Source organism: Anopheles cruzii, chromosome 3 (genome assembly GCF_943734635.1).
Source record: "Anopheles cruzii chromosome 3, idAnoCruzAS_RS32_06, whole genome shotgun sequence".
In the NCBI taxonomy this organism is placed as follows: domain Eukaryota; kingdom Metazoa; phylum Arthropoda; class Insecta; order Diptera; family Culicidae; genus Anopheles; species Anopheles cruzii.
In genome coordinates this window covers 10,618,490-10,636,557 of record NC_069145.1, presented here as the reverse complement: position 1 = coordinate 10,636,557, position 18,068 = coordinate 10,618,490, and the positions used below count along the sequence as shown (strand labels likewise).

The 18,068-nt window shown below is 47.5% G+C and overlaps 2 protein-coding genes and 1 non-coding gene across 7 annotated transcripts in view; 2 read left to right on the top strand and 1 right to left on the bottom strand.

Annotated features, from left to right (window-relative positions):
- Positions 1 to 18,068, top strand: part of LOC128273032 (casein kinase I) — a 32,176-nt gene that overhangs the window by 8,837 nt on the left and 5,271 nt on the right. For 2 of the 5 annotated variants that reach the window (XM_053010940.1, XM_053010938.1), the window contains exons 3-7: positions 4,082 to 4,233; positions 11,637 to 11,751; positions 13,213 to 13,481; positions 13,569 to 13,739; positions 14,975 to 15,055. In XM_053010940.1, coding sequence (XP_052866900.1) covers positions 4,082 to 4,233; positions 11,637 to 11,751; positions 13,213 to 13,481; positions 13,569 to 13,739; positions 14,975 to 15,055 — 788 coding nt within the window. Of the gene's footprint in view, positions 1 to 848; positions 854 to 1,535; positions 1,698 to 4,081; positions 4,234 to 11,636; positions 11,752 to 13,212; positions 13,482 to 13,568; positions 13,740 to 14,260; positions 14,336 to 14,974; positions 15,056 to 18,068 lie in introns of all 5 variants that reach the window. The other 3 variants (XM_053010937.1, XM_053010939.1, XM_053010942.1) reach the window with 3 other exon arrangements.
- Trnar-ucu (transfer RNA arginine (anticodon UCU)) lies at positions 12,161 to 12,233 on the top strand. Its single transcript has one exon. It is a non-coding gene; the product is annotated as a tRNA-Arg (tRNA).
- Positions 16,011 to 17,232, bottom strand: LOC128273037 (uncharacterized). Its single transcript, XM_053010946.1, has 3 exons — positions 16,941 to 17,232; positions 16,630 to 16,871; positions 16,011 to 16,555 (listed from the first exon to the last, which is right to left on the bottom strand). Exons 1-3 carry the CDS (start codon positions 17,187 to 17,189, stop codon positions 16,129 to 16,131), a joined length of 918 nt encoding a protein of 305 aa, XP_052866906.1. The 5' UTR covers positions 17,190 to 17,232; the 3' UTR covers positions 16,011 to 16,128.

Genomic DNA, 18,068 nt, shown 5'->3' with positions numbered 1-18,068 from the left:
ACGAATATTTCACGAACGGGTCTTTGTTCTCTAGTAATTCAAGTTTGCCTTTAAAGAAAACAACAATTCCAACCCAACAATTCCCTTCCAACCTCCAAATTTCCTCCTCTTTAGGCTTTAAAATGGTTTTTTACTGCTTCTCAATGTGGTCTTGTATGAATTTTGTTTACGTTTCCTTCCTTTTCTCGTTACTCCATTAGTTTTCTAGTGTGTAAGAAAGTAAAAAAAGTTGTATTTTTCTACGAAGAAACACGCTTTTCACCGGCGCCGATTGGAAAATCATTCGCCATTTTGCATTGTAAAAAGAAAGAGAGCGAGAGCGATAGGGTCTTGTAATCCTTACTCGCTCCGTGTCGTATACTTCGTTCGATCAGTGTGTCTTCTCATGGCGGCGAATGATTCTCCAAAACGCGACCGAGGATACTGTGTGTGAACCTTCAGTTACTCTTAGCACTAGACACAGTAGGCCGCGTGTGTATGATGACGGAAGAGTTGATGGCGGGCTTAGCAGGCAGAACAGAGGATGAGGATACGGAAACAACGCCGTTGTGTGTCTCTATGTGCGTGTGTGTGTATGTGTGTGTGTTATCTTTTCCTATCAGTTGTGTTGGTGTTTGCCTTTCGCGCTCCGATTTGGGTAGAACTCAAAGGATCCAACCACACAACACAACTCCCTACGGTGGCTTACTTTCCCTGTTCCGGTCATCCTTTTCTCTTCCACATCACAGTATTGTGCATTGAGTGCTTATTTTTGTTATCAACAAAAACAATCAATCAATCAATTATTTATTACATTCTATAAAAATATGCAAAAAGCATCTTTTCTTTCAAAATTCTACATATTTTAGCAGAAGTAATCGAAAAACTCATGAACCTTTCAGCACATCAATCCTCACCATCTTAACACCACCACCAACATTCCAATTTCTATATCAACTTATCAACTTTATGCAACATTTTGCATCTCTCTCTGCCCTCTACCCACCTCTCACGGTATTGCAGATCCTGTTTTGTTTGTTTTTCTTTTCCGTTTTTATTGTTTCCTACTCTTGAGTTCACTATTTTATTGCGTTGGCTTCTGTTGTTCGGTATGTGTGCGTTTTCGGTTCCATATCCTTGTGTGCGTGTGTTAAGAACTAAGAAGTGAAACAACTTTTCTGCTGAAACCTTATATCGTTTTTTTCTAATTCAAATTACATTAAAGTACAAATTAAACTTTTGAAATACCTTTAAAACGAAGGTGAAGATATGTTGTTTCACTTTGCTGTGTGTGTATTCGGTGACGAACTCTATTGTTCATAGCGGAGAGCCGCTTTGCGGTGTGCGTGTGTGTGTGTACCGATAACGATAGAAATAATGTTTGCCTTCAAAATTGGTTTAACCATTCTCTTCATCATCATTGTTCGATTCTCTATTTTTCTCCCATCATCTGGTTGGTGGGTTGTGCACCACCGCGTCGTTCCGCGTCATCCTCCACATCTTCTACCCCGGGCACCACCGATCGGTCGATCGGCACTGCCCACACAGATACACAGTCCCCACCGGAAGGGATCCCGCGGGTGTATCACCTGGGCACGTGCGGCGGCCGGTACAACGCAATGGTACTGGAACTGTTGGGACCATCGTTAGAAGATCTTTTTACGTTATGCGGAAGAAAGTTTTCCCTGAAGACTGTACTGATGATTGCTAAGCAACTAGTAAGTTCCGGTCGGCGTGTCGCTCTTTTCGCAAACATCCCATTTTCTTCGTCCCGGGAACGCCGGAAGGCGCACGCGCTGTGCTGATCCCATCGCGCGCGCTAACTCTATCTATGCTGCCGGTGCTCAATTATTCGGATTCGTAAATCATTCAGTGCTGCGAAACAGTGAAAGCCACCAAGTGTGTTCCCTTGTTGTCGACCCTTCGTATCCATCGACCGCCAGCAACTTCTCTCTCTTCGATTGTGCCACCAGACCACTAGGCTACAACGAGACACAATAATTGGTGACGAGACCTTTCTTCAATCGACCAACGCGCGCCATTCTAACATTTGCTTGTTGCATATTTCACTGACTCATCAATCGGCTTGACGGAACTTGACGGCATTCTTATTTGAACGGTTCCTCATTCATATAGGTTTCAAGTTCATTCTTCAAGCTTATAACGTTTACTCTCGTGCTTTCTTTTTTGTTTTCTTGTGGGTCCATTGTTAAGTACTTTTTTCAGCACTAAAGTATATTTCTTGTCCTGTGACCCGCGTTTGTTGTTGATTGGTTGCTGGTTCACACTTAAATAGTGCAATACTTTAGTTGTTTAATACTTATTGCTAAGCCTTGCTCTGGCGCTCGTTTACCATATAAGCGTTGCACACTGTGCATTTGTTGCTTTCGTTAAAAGTTGGTTTTGTTTGTCTTCAAATTTTACTTCAAGTTGTTCAAGTTCCTTAATGCTCTTTTTCTACCATCGCTTTCATGTTGTTACTACGAGCTTCTAGTTAGTTTTGAGCAAGTCCTATTGGTGCTACTGTTTGGGTTATTCTTTATCTTGTTCGACTGTTTCGTGTATCCAGTATGTTAATCCATTTCTGATGATTCGAGAGGGGAGATCTTAATCACCGATCGCCTGCTCCCTTTGCGTACGCTCATGCGATATGCGCAGTCTTTCGCCTATTCAGTTTGCTTCATGATTCGCAACTCTTCTCATCTGCAACCGCGCGAAAAGATTTAGATCTTGGCTTCATATTTCGCGCTCATTCACTTACCGCACTCTACTTTTGCTTGGCATTGCGTGTGGGAATGCAGAATGTTCCCAATTGGTTTATCTTGATCTGTCGTGCGCTTCAACGTTTCCTAACAACAATCCTCTCATGATGCAGCGAAGTAGTAGTAGTAGTAGTAGTAATAGTGAAATCGATTGACCCTCTCATACAACATTCATCCCTCTTTTCTGCTATCAAAATTTGAAATTAGAACTCATTTTATGCCAAATTGCTAAGCACACTAACCACACAAGCCAAGAAGTTTGCGATTGCCAAAATTGCTACTGCAAGTTCTTGGCGCCGACATTACGGAAAAGCACAGTCTCACAGTCGTGAAAACCCGTGAAAGTGGGACTCAGTTCGCAACGGATCGCTTGCGATCGGAAGTTCACAGCATCTGGCAGAACCACACCGTTTGTTGTATCGTTCGTTGTCTGTTAAGAAGTAATAGAGATAAATAGAAAGAGAAAGCGAGAGAGAGAGAAAGAGAGAGAGAAACGACCGTTGCTTCGCACGTATTTCTCCATCCAAAGTTTCTGCCTGCTACGCCGCGGATGCTGCGCCCGGATATTCCAAAACAGATCGCGATCGCGATCCTCGATTGGTGTCTCACCAACGAAACGTGTTTATCTTCGGGCGCAACTCGCATTAGATGACGTGGTGTAACACGTGTAGGAGCTAGCAACAATTTAAATGTTAATCTCTATTTTCTATCACTTTTGTTAGTTTATTTATTGTTTGTACCTTTATCTCTCACACGTACTACTTTTCCTTCTTGCTACTACTCTTACTCAACTCTTACTTTTCCTTGTTCACTGTCTCTTCTCTACTCTCACTGTGTTTCTTGCTGACCAAATTCTCCTTTTCTCGTGCATCTATTTCTCTTAATCCACCTTTTGCTTGGATAATATATATTTATAAACAATCACACTACTACTCCGTACGTACGTCCCCCCAGCAGTATTGATTCGGTGTACGTGTGTGCTGCGCTGTTGTGTGTGCCAAATTGTTTCCATTTCAATTCTTGCCCTCGTTTGCTCGATTCGAAATTTAGATAAAAAAGCATTTTCTCTGCTAATCCTTTTTTAAACAATGAACCAAAAATATACTAAATAATCCAACCCCCCCTTTTGGACTCATTTAACGTCAACCAATACCATAATGTAAAGCATCGCCTTGTTAAAATGTGCTCTTCCTCGCTCTCTGTACAACACTGCATTTGGCCCTTTTTCTTCCCTCTATTTTTTGTGTACCCTTTGTGATCCTGGCTGTGCCTGGCTGGCCTGGCCACCTGTCGGGGCACCTGTCCGCGCGCGCGCACCCATCACGCAACCCCCACCGTAGCGGAAGGAATACCAGAGGTGTACTACTTCGGGCCCTGCGGCAAATACAATGCACTAGTAATGGAATTGCTCGGCCCGTCGCTTGAAGATCTGTTCGATTTGTGCGGCCGGCGGTTTTCGCTGAAGACAGTACTGATGATAGCAATACAATTAGTAAGTAACCAGTGCGCGAAGCACGACGAAGAAGCGGAGACTGTCTTTGGGCCGCTAACATGCGTCAAAAGTAGTAACCACCACCATACAAACCCCCTCAACTCATTGATCGATCGCCGAAAAAAATCATACAACTTTTTGAGGCATTTGTTTCCTTCAAAACATCTTGCGTCTGCTCTCTTTTAGGCTCTCTCTTTCTCTCGCGTACGCCCAAATAACCCATCCAGGACCCCTGTTTTTTTTAACCACCCCCAAAAAACATTCCATTCAATGTGGACGTTCTTGGCCCCGATTCATTAGTATGATGTGTGCTTAGCTTTACTAAAACATTTGAACCGTGTTTGAAACGTCCCTTCCTCCTTCTCAGCCAAGAAGCATTTTATTGTTTCTTTTTTACAATTTCTTCACATTCGCTGCTGAGGTACTACTACTACTACTACTCGCTTCCAATCACCCAAACGTATCACGCCTTGCTGCTTGCGTTATTCTAATACGCCGTGTTGTGCGCTCTCGCCGGACCTGGACGCGCCCAACGGTCCGCCAAGCTAATCTAGAAGAAGCTCTAGCCTACCGGCAAAACCCACCGACCCAGCAACGTCGTCAAAGATTCGAGACAATTTTCCAATTTAATCCACAACTCGACGGCAATCGACGGCGGGCAGCAGCGAGCATGACACTCTGAAACAAGGGCAAAATGCCAACGGTGTCGTCGTCGTCGTCATCGGCTGCGCAGAGATTTTGTTTTCCCTCAAGTCACGTACTGGCGGACTCAATTACTATCTCTCGCAGAGCTTTTCGCCACTTTCGAAGGCACATCGTAACGGAAAGCGATTGCGCGACCCCGAGAGATGAATTAAAAAGTTTGAAACCAAGAGACCTAAATTTGCCATTTAGTGGAGTTTCGTAGACGTGTATTGAAAAACGGTTGTGCGTCGCCGCCGTCAGGCCTGGCCCCGTGGTGGTGGCCCCTTTTGAGTTGGGCGGATCAGCGAGCTGAAAGTTTCCCGCTATGCGCTTCGTCAGCTTTTCTTAGCAGCAGCAGCATCATCGTCCCGGGTTCTGGTGCGCTTTGCTTGCTTTTCGAAATGCTGCTGAACAAGTTTCTTTTCTTCAAGTCGCTTTTCGCCGCCTTCATCGCCTTTCGCAAACTTCAAGAGGAAGTGGCCATTGTTAGTGGATATGTGTGTGTGCGTTTGGTTGGTTGTTTCGCACATAATTTACCAGCCACTGCGCGTCCCGATTCAACTTCTTCGCCCTCGTGGCGGCGGCGATGCCGGAAGTTGACCGAAAAAGAGGCAATCATCTCTCAGCGTCTCTTCTGTGTGTCCGATGTGTGCTGCGCCAATCCTTTCTTGCCTTGTTACTCGTTACCATCCGCGCAGTGTCCGCGGGATGCGTTCAATCTAACATGCAAATTTCGCATCATTATGGTTGGCCGAAGAGAACGCGCTCTCTGAACGGCTGTGGGCGCTCGCTTGGGAACAACGAACTGGGAAACAGTTCGCGAAGTCATATTTGTTTTTATTCGTACTTGAACGGGACCGTGCTTTGGACTGTACAGCTTCGCTCGCAACCGCTTACTGTGGGAGTTGGTTGGCATATTCGGTAATGACCATACCCCCTGATCGCACCGCACGCACAGCTGTTCGAGAAACCCAAAACTATCAACCCATTGGCTCTCGCTACTGCGCGCGCTACGTGTTTGTTGCTATAAAAGGAAAACTATTCACGTTGGCCAACAACAACAACAGCGCCAAACGGTTAACGGTGGCGGGCGATCTATTAGGACAAACCGGAACTAGTTGTGTAAACGGTTAGCCATGGCCAGCACACCTGGGGTCGGTCGCCTCGGTGTCCTCTCTGTTGTGTGCTGGTGGTGATCGATATTATAATTTTGCATAACATTTACACACGACAGCCAGCCAGCAGTAACGACGGTTAGGGAATGCATTTTACCCGTCTCACTAACAGTGTCCGTGGTGTGTTCAAACATTTTCGCGATATTTGGGTTTTTTTTTAAATAATATTGCTTTATTCGTGAATATCTATTTTGTTCCTTCAAAGTAATATCCATTAGATTCTCGGCCATCGGAGAACATTTTGAACCATCGATAAACGCTGCTTTTTCTTCGCCATAACCTAAATTTGTTTCTCACACAAATTTTGATACAAATTCTTTGGCATCCATTTTTTCCAATAGACAAGTATCAACGATGAGCCAAAACACGTCCAAGCAAAACCGCTGTCATAAATTGACTTATTACTCAAAATGGTCACACTTTTCACCATAAGTCACAGACATGTGTAGCAACATAACGCCACAAAAAATTCGCGGAAATTCAAATGTCACGAAATTTATTGAACAGACCACGTATGTGACGTAGTGTCAGAAGTTCTCCGCGGAATTGAGAGGATCTCGTGACTAATACCGGATTTAGCTCACAAACTTATTTTTTGCGGGGTCAGTTGATCGGTTTTATTTCATAAACCTACCGGATAACAGGCAGGACACGTACGATTCGGTCTCGCGATCTGTCTAACCCACCATGGATTTTAAATGGCTTGTTAATTGAATTCTCCGTTATAGTTCCTTTAATACTTGCGAAACACGTAGTCAAGGATTTTGCACAAATCGTCGTGGGATCGGCTTTCGGAGAGGAGGCCGTAGACATGTTGACGCGCGCGCGCGCGCGGTCTCTCACTTTGCATAGCACGAAGGGCAGAGAGTTGTTGTGTTCCGGCTTCGTTGTCCGTCCGGATTGCCTGCCACCCTGTGCCAAGTGGGTGCCCTAGTTTGGTGCGCCGGCGGAACTTCCTGCACACTAACCTAATACAAAGTGTTGCTTTAAGGTGGGCGGTGTGGTGCTGCATGCCGTCGAAACCAGAGCCCCCCCGTAGCTGCATCGCGCTGAATCGGACAGCGGGGCGACCATTGCCGGGGGCGCTGCGGTGTGTGTGGCGCAAAACAGTAAAAACATCCTTGACTTATTTTTGTGTCCATTTTATGTTTGTGTCCTGCGACCCCTGTGTGTGTGTGTGTGTGAAAAGTAGGGCTTCCTCACGCGCACAATCGACGCCAACCGACCCACGCGCGAAGGCCTACAATGGAAAAGGGATTTTTCACTGTCACTGTCAGGCCGCCGGCGGGGCGGATTATCGGCGGCGGCCGATCGATACTCTGTCAGCTTCAATTACCTCTCTCCTGTAGGTGGTGCAGCACAGAACGTATTTGGTGTTGTCGCACATGATCCGTTGTCAGTAAAACCATGTTGAATAACTGTAATTCAATAAGAGCGCGGACGGACGGGGACACCACATGGGTCAGTTTATTTTCCGGGCAGAGATTCCGCATCACAGATTGGTGTTTTGTTTCCCCACCCGGAAAAGTTCAAACCTCGCCGTCGGTGGGCAATCTATGGTGATAAACCCTCCCCCAGGATAGGGCAGTGCTTTGTGATAAGCATTCAATTAGAGTAAAGTTGTGGGCGAAAGAAAATTGCCAAAACCCGTACACAAAGTTTTGTGACAGATTTCCCTTAATTTTGCCGAGTCGGGTGAGTGAATTCCATTTTCTCGAATCTCCCCGGTTCGATTACCTCCCTCCGTAGTAAATATTGATCCCGGACCCCGATGGGTTTGGGAACTTGTTCGAAGTTTATTCCGTTGTTCCGGGAATGTGAAGACTGGACGGAAAAGGACGCCAATGGTGGCACGAAGAGCGATCCGGCGGCAACAAACACCTCGCCGTCGTGGAAAATCGTGATCAGCTTGTTACGAGGCAGGCAGCATTTCTAATGCACCGCCTCCATGCGATACTTTTCCATGCTAAATGAAAAGCCACGCAAAGATCTTACCTCCCAACCAGGGGTTCATGCGGGGGCACCAAAAAAGGGTCAAAGCCACGGGGTTGTAACGTGACGGGCTCGTCTCGGTTGTATGAGTTCTTTGAAAAGATTTCGGTCGGTAAAGCACAGGGAGCTTTGGGTTTCGTGTTTCGATTGGAACCGGATTCGGAGAACGGAAAATTTATTGATTCATTCGTAGCCGGGTGAAAGGAGCCCCGAATTGGTGTTCCTAAGAGATTATTTTTTAATGAACAAACGATGTCATTAATCGGTAGTGGATTTCTCAACTTCTTTGAGTCAACCTTGAGTCCATTTGAGTCTGCAGACCTTAAAACAGAGTTTACTTCTTCACTGACACTGACTGACTGGCCCCCCGTCGGATAACTTATTGATGAGCCTTGATGATGATGTGGCGGGGGCCTAGAGGCAAATGATGCGCGCCGTGTGGAGGAGGAAGTCCATCAAATGGCCACCAGCACCGTTTCGAACTCGAAAACAAATTTAGCTACTACACACTGCGCGCTGCTCCCTCCCGAGCTGTGTGCATTATTATTTTATTAGCTACACTTGCGCCAACCCACACACGACGACCGAGTAAGTCGAGGATTCCATCCCCGGGTTGGTTGATTCCTCGCCTTCGGTGGAGAGGAGGCATCGGGAGGAGAGTACGACGCCGACCGGGTGTGCGTATGTTCTAAATTTAGAACAACGACCCGCGGGGCGCCAGCCCAGCGTCGGGCCCTTCTCTCGAAAATAAACTCGTTACGTCGGTCGCACGCGTGTGGGTACAACGCGGAATTATGCTAGAGAGAGGTTAGCATTGATCCGACATTCGCGCGAGGCGGAGGACCATTAGGGTTGTTGTTTTGCCTTTGCGAAAAGAACTGAGCTCTCGGGCGGGAGTACACGCGTTGTACGCGTCTCCTTTTTGCCCACACGTGGTCGTTGGCACCGTGTGGTGGTGATATGGACCCCATCATCCTACGTAGAAGATACGTAGAGCCGTGGACACTTTACTGGAACGGCGCGCTAATGGCGGAATTGTAGGAAATTCTCCAGAACCCATTTTTCATGCGATACCACGGAAAAGGACAACACGGTTCTGGTTGTTTTTTATGTTGGTTAGCTTTTAGCGAGACCTGCCTTCGTGGAATAGACCCTCGCCCCGCGTGCGTTGCTTGTGCTCAAGATCATGTCTCGATTTCACGAGAAAGGACCGTTCGTGGGCTCCCCTGGATTATTGATTTAGTGTTTAATGTTTATAAAACTGAGAAATTAATTCCTCGAGTGCAAGGAGGGCACGACACGACAGCCAGCAGTAGTAAGTGGAGTTGTCAGTCCAACTGGCAGCCTTAACAGGAATCTTCTCACAGAGTGCGCACAACAATTAGCACACAATTAGTGCAAGGTTAGCGTGCACCGCCGCTTGGACGTGCGGGACGACTGCGGGTTGGGTTGTTTGATGGTACCTACTTCGGTCACGAACACGTCGCACCAGCACCTCGAGGAGGCTACTGAGCTCCTGCTTTGGTGCTCTGCTCTGGGCCCCTCATTATATGGTTGTCTTAAATGGCATCTAAATGGTCGGTGTCTCGGGGCTCTTCAAACTGCATATTTATACCAAACGCGCCGCGAGGAGAGTGCATCGTTGTCAGAGGGCGCCCCGTCGCTCGGCGCTACAATCTTAAACGGAAATTAGCACCTCCTCTTTTGCTGCTGAAGCATTTGAGCGGCCAAAAAGTGATGGCACACCGCCGGAGGTAGGGCGCTGTTTCGCGGTTCATTTCACGGCCATGTTTGGTTTAACTGCTGATCTTTAAGCCGAATGTGAATATGAAAATGGATCAAGCGCGATACGGAGCGGCGTGAGAACAACGCGAATAGCGCGAGCCTTTTTTAGTGCTGCTGCCGCCCCACTTTGGATGTTAATTAATCACAAACGGAGGAGTGTTATAAACATTTTTATTAAAAAATTCCATGTCTTTTCAATCGAAAATATAATGTAAAATATTGAATGAAATCCTTGTCGAGGCTCTTTTGTAAATTTAAACGATGCGGGAACTACAACAGAACCCTGTTTAGTACTCGTAGCCAAATGAGCCCAATGTCGAGTGGGGATTCGTGTCAAGCTAAAATTTGGGACCGGGAGATGTCCAATTTGAATTAGCCTTAGTCATGAACGCGGTGTATAATGTCTCCGGTCGTCTGTAAAGTTGTTGACCACCCACGGCCATCATGGTGCTTGAACGCGACTGGCTCAACTTAAAGCTTTTCCGAATGTCCACTCCCGTTTGAGGGGAGAATTTCCCACTATTCCCAAAGCCCTGACGATTGGGTTAACTTTTGCCGACCACAGATTGTTGGGTCCATCACAAGCTTTTTTTTGTCACTCGACCCTGACCTTTGCCTGGCTGCTCTGATGTGGTTCTTCTCCCCGGGCTGAGAGCCATAGGGCGTCGTCTGGTGAATCGCCTCAGGATTGATGGTACGTGTCCTGTTTGCTCAACTGATTGAGGAGATGACTTGCTCGCGCTGGCCACATCGGCGAGAGCGCCCAGGAACGGCCCATCATCCTGCGATGGGGTGGTGGCGATAATTGAGTGTTTACCTTTCGCCACCACACGCGAGGCCACCTCGAGGGGTGGTGGAGAGTAGTGTCCTGTGTTCCCCTCGGGCGCGCGCGACACATCGCCGAAGGATAATCACGTGGCTAAAAGGGATTTGTTTAGCAGTTGTGCTGTTGGGGCGGCCCTTGCGGGGTCCCCGTTCTGGGGGTGGTGGTAGTTGCAGAGACCGTTGACATTTTGGGAGTCGTGTGTTGCCAGCGAGTCGGTGTCCTACCATCTCCAGTCTCTCTCTGTCATCAGCAGGAGAATTAATGGTGGGTACTTTTATCGTCGTGAGGCGCTGTCACTTCATTATCGCAAGTCGACGACTAACTCTCGGCAATGCGGAGGTGCTTTTGCCGCGGCCGACTAGAGGTGGTATAATGAACCTCGTACATGATGCTAATTTACCGGGAAATAGATTGAGGGTTCAGTTTCACACCTCAGCTCAGTTAGTCAGTCTAGTATTATCAGCCTGTTAGGAGTGTGGAATCCTAGCCGAACCGCATTCGATATATCCGGTGCTCTTGTTGCCACTTTCCGTTAGCTTCTACAATGATCGTATCATTGCCTAATGATTGCTTTCTAAGCTGCATATCTTCATGCTCTCTAAACATCACTATATCATCGTCAACATCCATAACTCTATTATCATAGACTCATCACTAACACAGTGACACAACCCGACACGCAAGACGACAAGCAAGACGACGCTTTTCTCCTGGTTCGCACTACTGTCCAATTTATCTAATCCCAATATATCGAAAACCGAGGCAGAGATAGAGCCGGCACCCTCCAATGGACGCGATCGATCAATGTGTAATGTTGCGGCAAAGATAAAAAGGGGTTTGCGAAATTACGGCCATATCAGCACCGCACTTTCCCACAAGAATGCGTACTAATTGTTCTTTTCTTTTTTCTCTATTGTTCACACGTCCGTTGCCCGTTACAGCTCCATAGGATCGAGTATGTGCATAGTCGTCATTTAATTTATAGAGATGTTAAACCAGAAAATTTTCTAATCGGTAGAAATTCAAATAAACGTGATAAAATTATACATATAATAGGTAAGTGGACAAACATGTAACACGAAATAAGTATTTTACCATTTTCTTTGCCATCACCAGCACAGTAGCAGTCATTTTTCACCGGCGAGCGTGTGTTCATCGCTTTGTACGGATGAACGCCCAGATGAACGCAAGCATCGAATTTCCCCTCCACACGAGAACTGGATACATGGAAAGCGCGCAGAAGTGGGGTTAAGATAAAAATAGAATGAACGTTAGCATAAATGAACTCGTTCGCAGTGCTTCTCGCTCACTCGCACCACAACCGGGTGCTGTGTGTTTGTAGAGCGTACCGACGGGTTCATGCTGCCACTGCTACATACACAGCGATGCTACGAATCGTGCCAAGCCAACCGAAGCAACGGTCGCATGTAGATAGTCGTTCGCTGTAAGCGCCTCGTGCTAGCATGTCCCTTTGGCGCAGCGGATAGCGCGTTGGACTTCTAATCCAAAGGTCGTGGGTTCGATCCCCACAAGGGATGATGGCGCAGTGAATGCATACTTTTTACGAAGTATATGGGTGTTTTTATTTATCGGCCCCGTTTTTTATGGACTTTTTCGCCCATTTGATTTGATTTGATGTTTGTTTGGTAAGCCATTAAAAATTTCTGTCTGCGTTTTGCTTCGTATTTCAGTTCAGGCACGAAATTTGTGAGCCGCGAAAAGTCTTTCCCTTTGCAGAGCATCACTTTCGTGTTGCTCTTTCTTCCGATATGATCATTACGCATCGACGCGACTTGGCCAACGTTTGTTTATTTCTTGCGAAACCGCAACTATCCGGTTTTTATAATGGTTTTCATAAGGAGGATCTCACATCTTCTCTCGGCCACAGCATCGCACTTGAACGGCGCACCAACGTAGAACGTAGCGAAAAGGTTTTTATTTTTAATCCACGTGTTTTACACACCGCGGTCTGGCACACAAGGACACACACACGAGACGCAGGCCCAAGTGGCAGCCACGATTCTCGCTGATTTGGAGTTGTCGGTCGCATTGTAGAACTATGTTCGACCATCATATCCGCCCGTGAACGAGCGTCAGGGCACGCGGTCGAAATGTGCGTTTTTATTTTTTTGCCAGTCGGCCGGTTATTTTCGGTTTTGGCCGTTTTGTTTCTAAGCGGGGGGAAATTATTTTTGGTACGCATTGTGAATAAGCGGTGGTGCGTACGGTATCTGGCCGATCCGATGTTAAACGTTCCAATTGGGACAGAAAAATGAGTAGAATGTATGTTCTCTGTCAGACAAATTGGGGATTTTCTTGTTTCAACAGACAGTTAATAATGATTACCACCGGTTTCGACACTGTCAAAGGCAATCCTGTGGACACATTCCACTCTAAGGCAACTCTCTCTCTTAACACGGAAAATGGCTGCTGCTCTGCTGTGTTGTTGGTGCCCGTCGCGTCCCTTACCATGTTTGCCATGTTTCTCATCTTGTTCCCATCTATCTTTTCTTGCAGATTTTGGTCTCGCCAAAGAGTATATTGACTTAGATACGAATAAACACATACCATATCGAGAGCATAAATCGCTGACGGGTACGGCGCGGTATATGTCGATCAATACGCATATGGGTAAAGAACAATCCAGACGAGATGATCTAGAGGCGCTGGGCCACATGTTCATGTATTTCCTAAGAGGTTCACTGCCATGGCAAGGTCTGAAAGCGGACACACTCAAAGAGCGATACCAAAAAATTGGTGACACGAAGAGAGCGACACCGATCGACGTAAGTTTGGAAAGACTCGTCCCCCTTCGGACGCTGGACATGCTTTTTAACACTGTTTGCTCTACCTTTCTCCACTCATTTTGCTAGGTACTCTGCGATGGCCATCCGGAGGAGTTCGCCAAATACCTGCGCTACGTGCGGCGGCTAGACTTCTTCGAGACGCCGGACTACGATCACCTGAGGCGACTGTTTCAGGATCTGTTCTACTTCAAGGGTTACGTTGACGATGGCGAATTCGATTGGACCGGCAAAACGATGGTACGTACGCCGGAGAGTGGCGAGAAAGGATGGTAACAGCGTGTCTCGCCATAGGCGAACTTCATTCCGTTGTCCTACTCCTGTGCGTGTCTCGTAGAAGCGAAAAATACCCTCCGTTTGCATCCGGCGACAACAGCAGTGGTCCAATCCTCCTCCCGGCCCGGTCCGGGCATCGGTCGCGGCACAAAGGAGGACGTCCTACGGAGTTTGTCACTGTGTACCGGAAGTCGAACGCTCCGGAAATGTTGGATCCCCTCCGGGAGGATCCAAACCTAGGCATAACTAGAAGCTGTGAATCGGAAACTGTTTTTTTCGTCGCCCTTCGTCGACTCTTTTTGTTCTTGTGAATTTCGAAAATCCGATTAATTGGGACGTAACCAATGTTCCCGAACACTGCTGCGCGAACGGCATGTGTGACCACTATGTGAAGCATCGTCGTGGCTAATGAGGATCTATTATTTTTTTTTCCTTTTTGAATCTACGGCCTATGGCGGCACTACTATGGCGCGTTGACTCTATAGCCGTCCAACTTTCACGTCTTGCGGCAGTTACGCAACGCGCCGCCATCGCATATCGTTAAAACCAAGTCAGCAAAGGTGGGAACAGCCCCTGCGTTCATAGAACACGCGCCACGTGTCGTCCCCGCCCACCACACTGTACTCCGGTGCTAGAGAAGTTGAATGTAGAAGTGAAAATTATGAAATTAAGTTTTGGATTTTTGCTGCATCGAAAGAGCACCACCACTACAGACGTGTCTCGTCTTCACACCGTGCCAATTGGTAGAAAACGCTAGCAAACTCAAAATAACGCCATGTATAGCTCTGTCTAGTGTTGTAGAAGTTGTACTTTTTGTGGTTGTCCGTGTAATCAATATTCTCTGACAGTTTTGTCACGCCATTCAACTCTCACTTGGTCACCAATGTATGCTCTAAGACATCTCCAGTCGAGCGTTTCAAGGATTGAGATAAGAGTGAAGCTTGATCCTTCGCTCCATTCTGATGAACAAAAGAAACATTCGCTAGTTTGTATGTATTTGTTGACCATATCCCTGGCCATGCTGTTGGGGTATGTTGTCGCCAGTCTAGCTTCGAAATACGATCACTGATTGCGCGTGAAAACAGTAAATCCGAGCCTTATTGAGTCTACTTCATGCAATGAATGTAATAAACTAGGCCATGTCTAGAGTACGTTATATTTAATCAACCTTATTTTTTGTTTAACTCTTCCCCATCTAGTCAACGCCCGTTGGCTCGTTGCAAACCGGACACGAGGTCGTTGTTTCACCGAACCGAGAAAGACACACAGCGGCGAACAAGGTAAGGAAGCAGTGGCTTTGTGTGTGTGCCCCCAAGCACAATGTATGTTTGTGTTTCGTGTGTGTAACGATTTTCGAAAGAGGAAAACAATAAACCAACCAGAGTCCATCCACAATACCATCACCACAAGCGGGTCTCAAGACGGAAGCACGAAAGTGTCCGAGTGTCCGAGACGGTGTGCGATCAACTCCTGATCGTGTCACCGGCATTCCGAGCCTTGTAGATTAGCGGGACTCTGTGTCCCTTTCTTTCTTTCTTTCTTTCTTTCTCTCTCTCTGTCTCTGCGTTGTCCTTCGTGTCGTCTTTCGAGTGACTCATCTTCGCATCGGCATCCTCAACAACATCGGTGTTCCCCATTCTATGGATCATTTGTTACGCATTTGTGAAAACCTAATCTCTGTCCCTCGACTGTGTTTCAAATAATGTTGCATGATTGTCGTCATTTCGATCACTAAAAACACACATAATCATGCATCTGTGTTTTTCTCATTTGGAACACCGGTCCAACAATGCCGGTCCCTTGCCTTGACGGTTCTAACTTGCATTCGAACGAATCATCTAACAAACGGTGCACACACCTTTTCATTGCGTTACACGTTAATGTCTTCGTCCTTTTGTGCCTGTTCTGTGCCGTGTCTGTAACAACACCATCGCAGGCATCCCGCATCAGGAATTCACTTTTTTCATGATTTTTCCAATGTCTTGCATACCAAACTAAGTGCTAAAACCTGAGAGCAATTCAAGCCAAATACACTCGCAGACACGCACATACACACGGACGCACCATCCAAATCTCACTCAAGGACCAAGGCCTCCTTCGCATGCCCGTTTATCGTCTACTGTGGTTGATTTCTTATGCTCCCAGACTATCATTGCCCAGATCCCTCAGATTTGCTGTGTTGTGTGTCTGTAATTAAGTGGATTCCTTTTTTATTGATTTTTCCACAACGAGCGCCAACTATTTTTTTTGTTGTGTGTTGTGTTCGATCAATTCGTCCCTTTTATTTTTCCATAATTCATGTATTGGATGCCCCCTCAAAGCCCTCTGTTTGCTCTGTTCCAACCAACGTCTACTACGATATCTGATGATGATCGTCAACCAGCGGTTCGGACCATCGCGTTGGAAACATTTCGATGAAACCGAGCTTCTGGAACAGCGTCCGTGAAGCTTGATTGGTGTCCAGAATGTACGCTATCGGGTCCGAATCGCGGCCCTCTAAAGCCATCACCCAACGCCAGACGAGCTCGCACGCCAACCATCGCTGCCGGTGGGCGGGTTTGATGTACAGATGGGCCAGCGCACCGTACTCGTTGGTTAAGATCCATCCGGCCAGCTCGTCGTGGTCGGTTGTTCGTTGCACTACCGCCAGTCCGCCGTTCAGGCGGAGCAGTGATTCGTAGTACACCTCCGATCCCGGGTAGCGATGCGGCCAAGTGTCGTTCACCTCGCGGGCGTACGATACGTCCAGTGGCCGGAATTCGTAGCCCTCGGGATTCGTCCTGTGATGGTGGAAACCGAAAATGGATCAACAATCTCCTGTTTGTGGCAAGAATTCGTCCTTGAATAAACGGACCTGTGCTCCAACTTCTCGACCACAGCTCTCGGCAGTCGGAAGTACGTCGAGTTGCGGAACGTGAGTTGATAGTGAGGCGCCGCCCGCTCCTGCACGACACTCTGCACCATCGGGTAGTGCTCGATTGCAACGCACTGGAACCCCGGGCTAGACGATCGGAAGTCGAGAAGGCCGGTTCTTAGCAGAGCTTCCCGTAGCGTTGACAGATCCTTCTGAAGGGTCCACAAAATGACCGCCGGAGACTGGCACAGAAAAAGGAAATCTCATTGCTACACTTTCGGAGCGGAGGTTCCTTCCTTGGCATGGCGTACCTTCTTGTCGTGGCTGATTGACACGAACGTGCCCCAGAGCGACAGATCGTGCTCGCCTCGCGTTGTGTAGAAGTCTCTGCAGATGACCTCCGATACGGTCCACTGGTCGGCTTGGTGTCGCAGCTTATCACACCACCTCAAGTGATTGTCGATGAACGAGTACGGTGCCACTGTCGCCGGGAGACCGCGACGATAAACGTCCCGCAGCGAAATCATGTCTTCCGTCGTCAACTTCCGCAGTGGTTCCATCGTGCCGAGCTCGTCTGTCTGCTTCTATTACCGGACCACTCTGGACGGGTGACGGGTTGTTACTGAGGCAGGCAACCAATTAGCCTGACTGGGTCCGTCCGTGACGTAGTTGTTTGTGTTCGAGTCGACTCGTGCTGTGATAAGTTAGGAACACTCTCACAGAGTCCAACCGCGCTCCCGTGTGTTGTTATCAATCATAGGGGGGGCGCTAGAATTAGGTATGATTAAGGGAGCTCTCTACTTACGGCACACACTCCGAGCAAAACCAACCCTGTGTCATCAGAGTATGTTTAATCTCTCTTTTCTGCAGGAAGGTGCTGACTTCTTCAGCTACTACGACGAGGAACTGAACGATGAAACGATTCAGATAGTCGAGGTGCGCGCGCGACCCCCCAATCCCCCCTGTGCCCCAAAGTCACTGTGGCTTTAGTTTGTTTTAGTTGACGGTCGTGTTGTAATATGTTACCTTTAACACCGATCTGCTCCGATTCCGCGCTAGCAATCGAGTAATGAAGTGGCTATTACGCCAGGGGAATCAATAGGGGGTTGTTTGTGTAGAGTATACAATCGATTGTCCCCACTGCTCTCTGTGGTGTCCCTCTCGGTCAATAAAACCCCTTCAAGCTTCTTCCGGATCAGGAGATTGAAGAGGGTTATGGCCCTCACAGTGGTCACCTGTTGGGATTGTAGTAAACGGCTCGACTCTCTCCCAAAAGTATGCTTCCTTTCCAACAATGAGTCCATCCGGAAACTAGAAGCCTATTAGTAGTTGCGTGCAGGCCGTAGTTCCCAATTGCTGCTCCAGTATCCCGGTCCACTCTAGAATGCTACTCCCGCCTCTCTCTTTCCCTCTTTCTCTCTCTCTCACTATAGTATTGT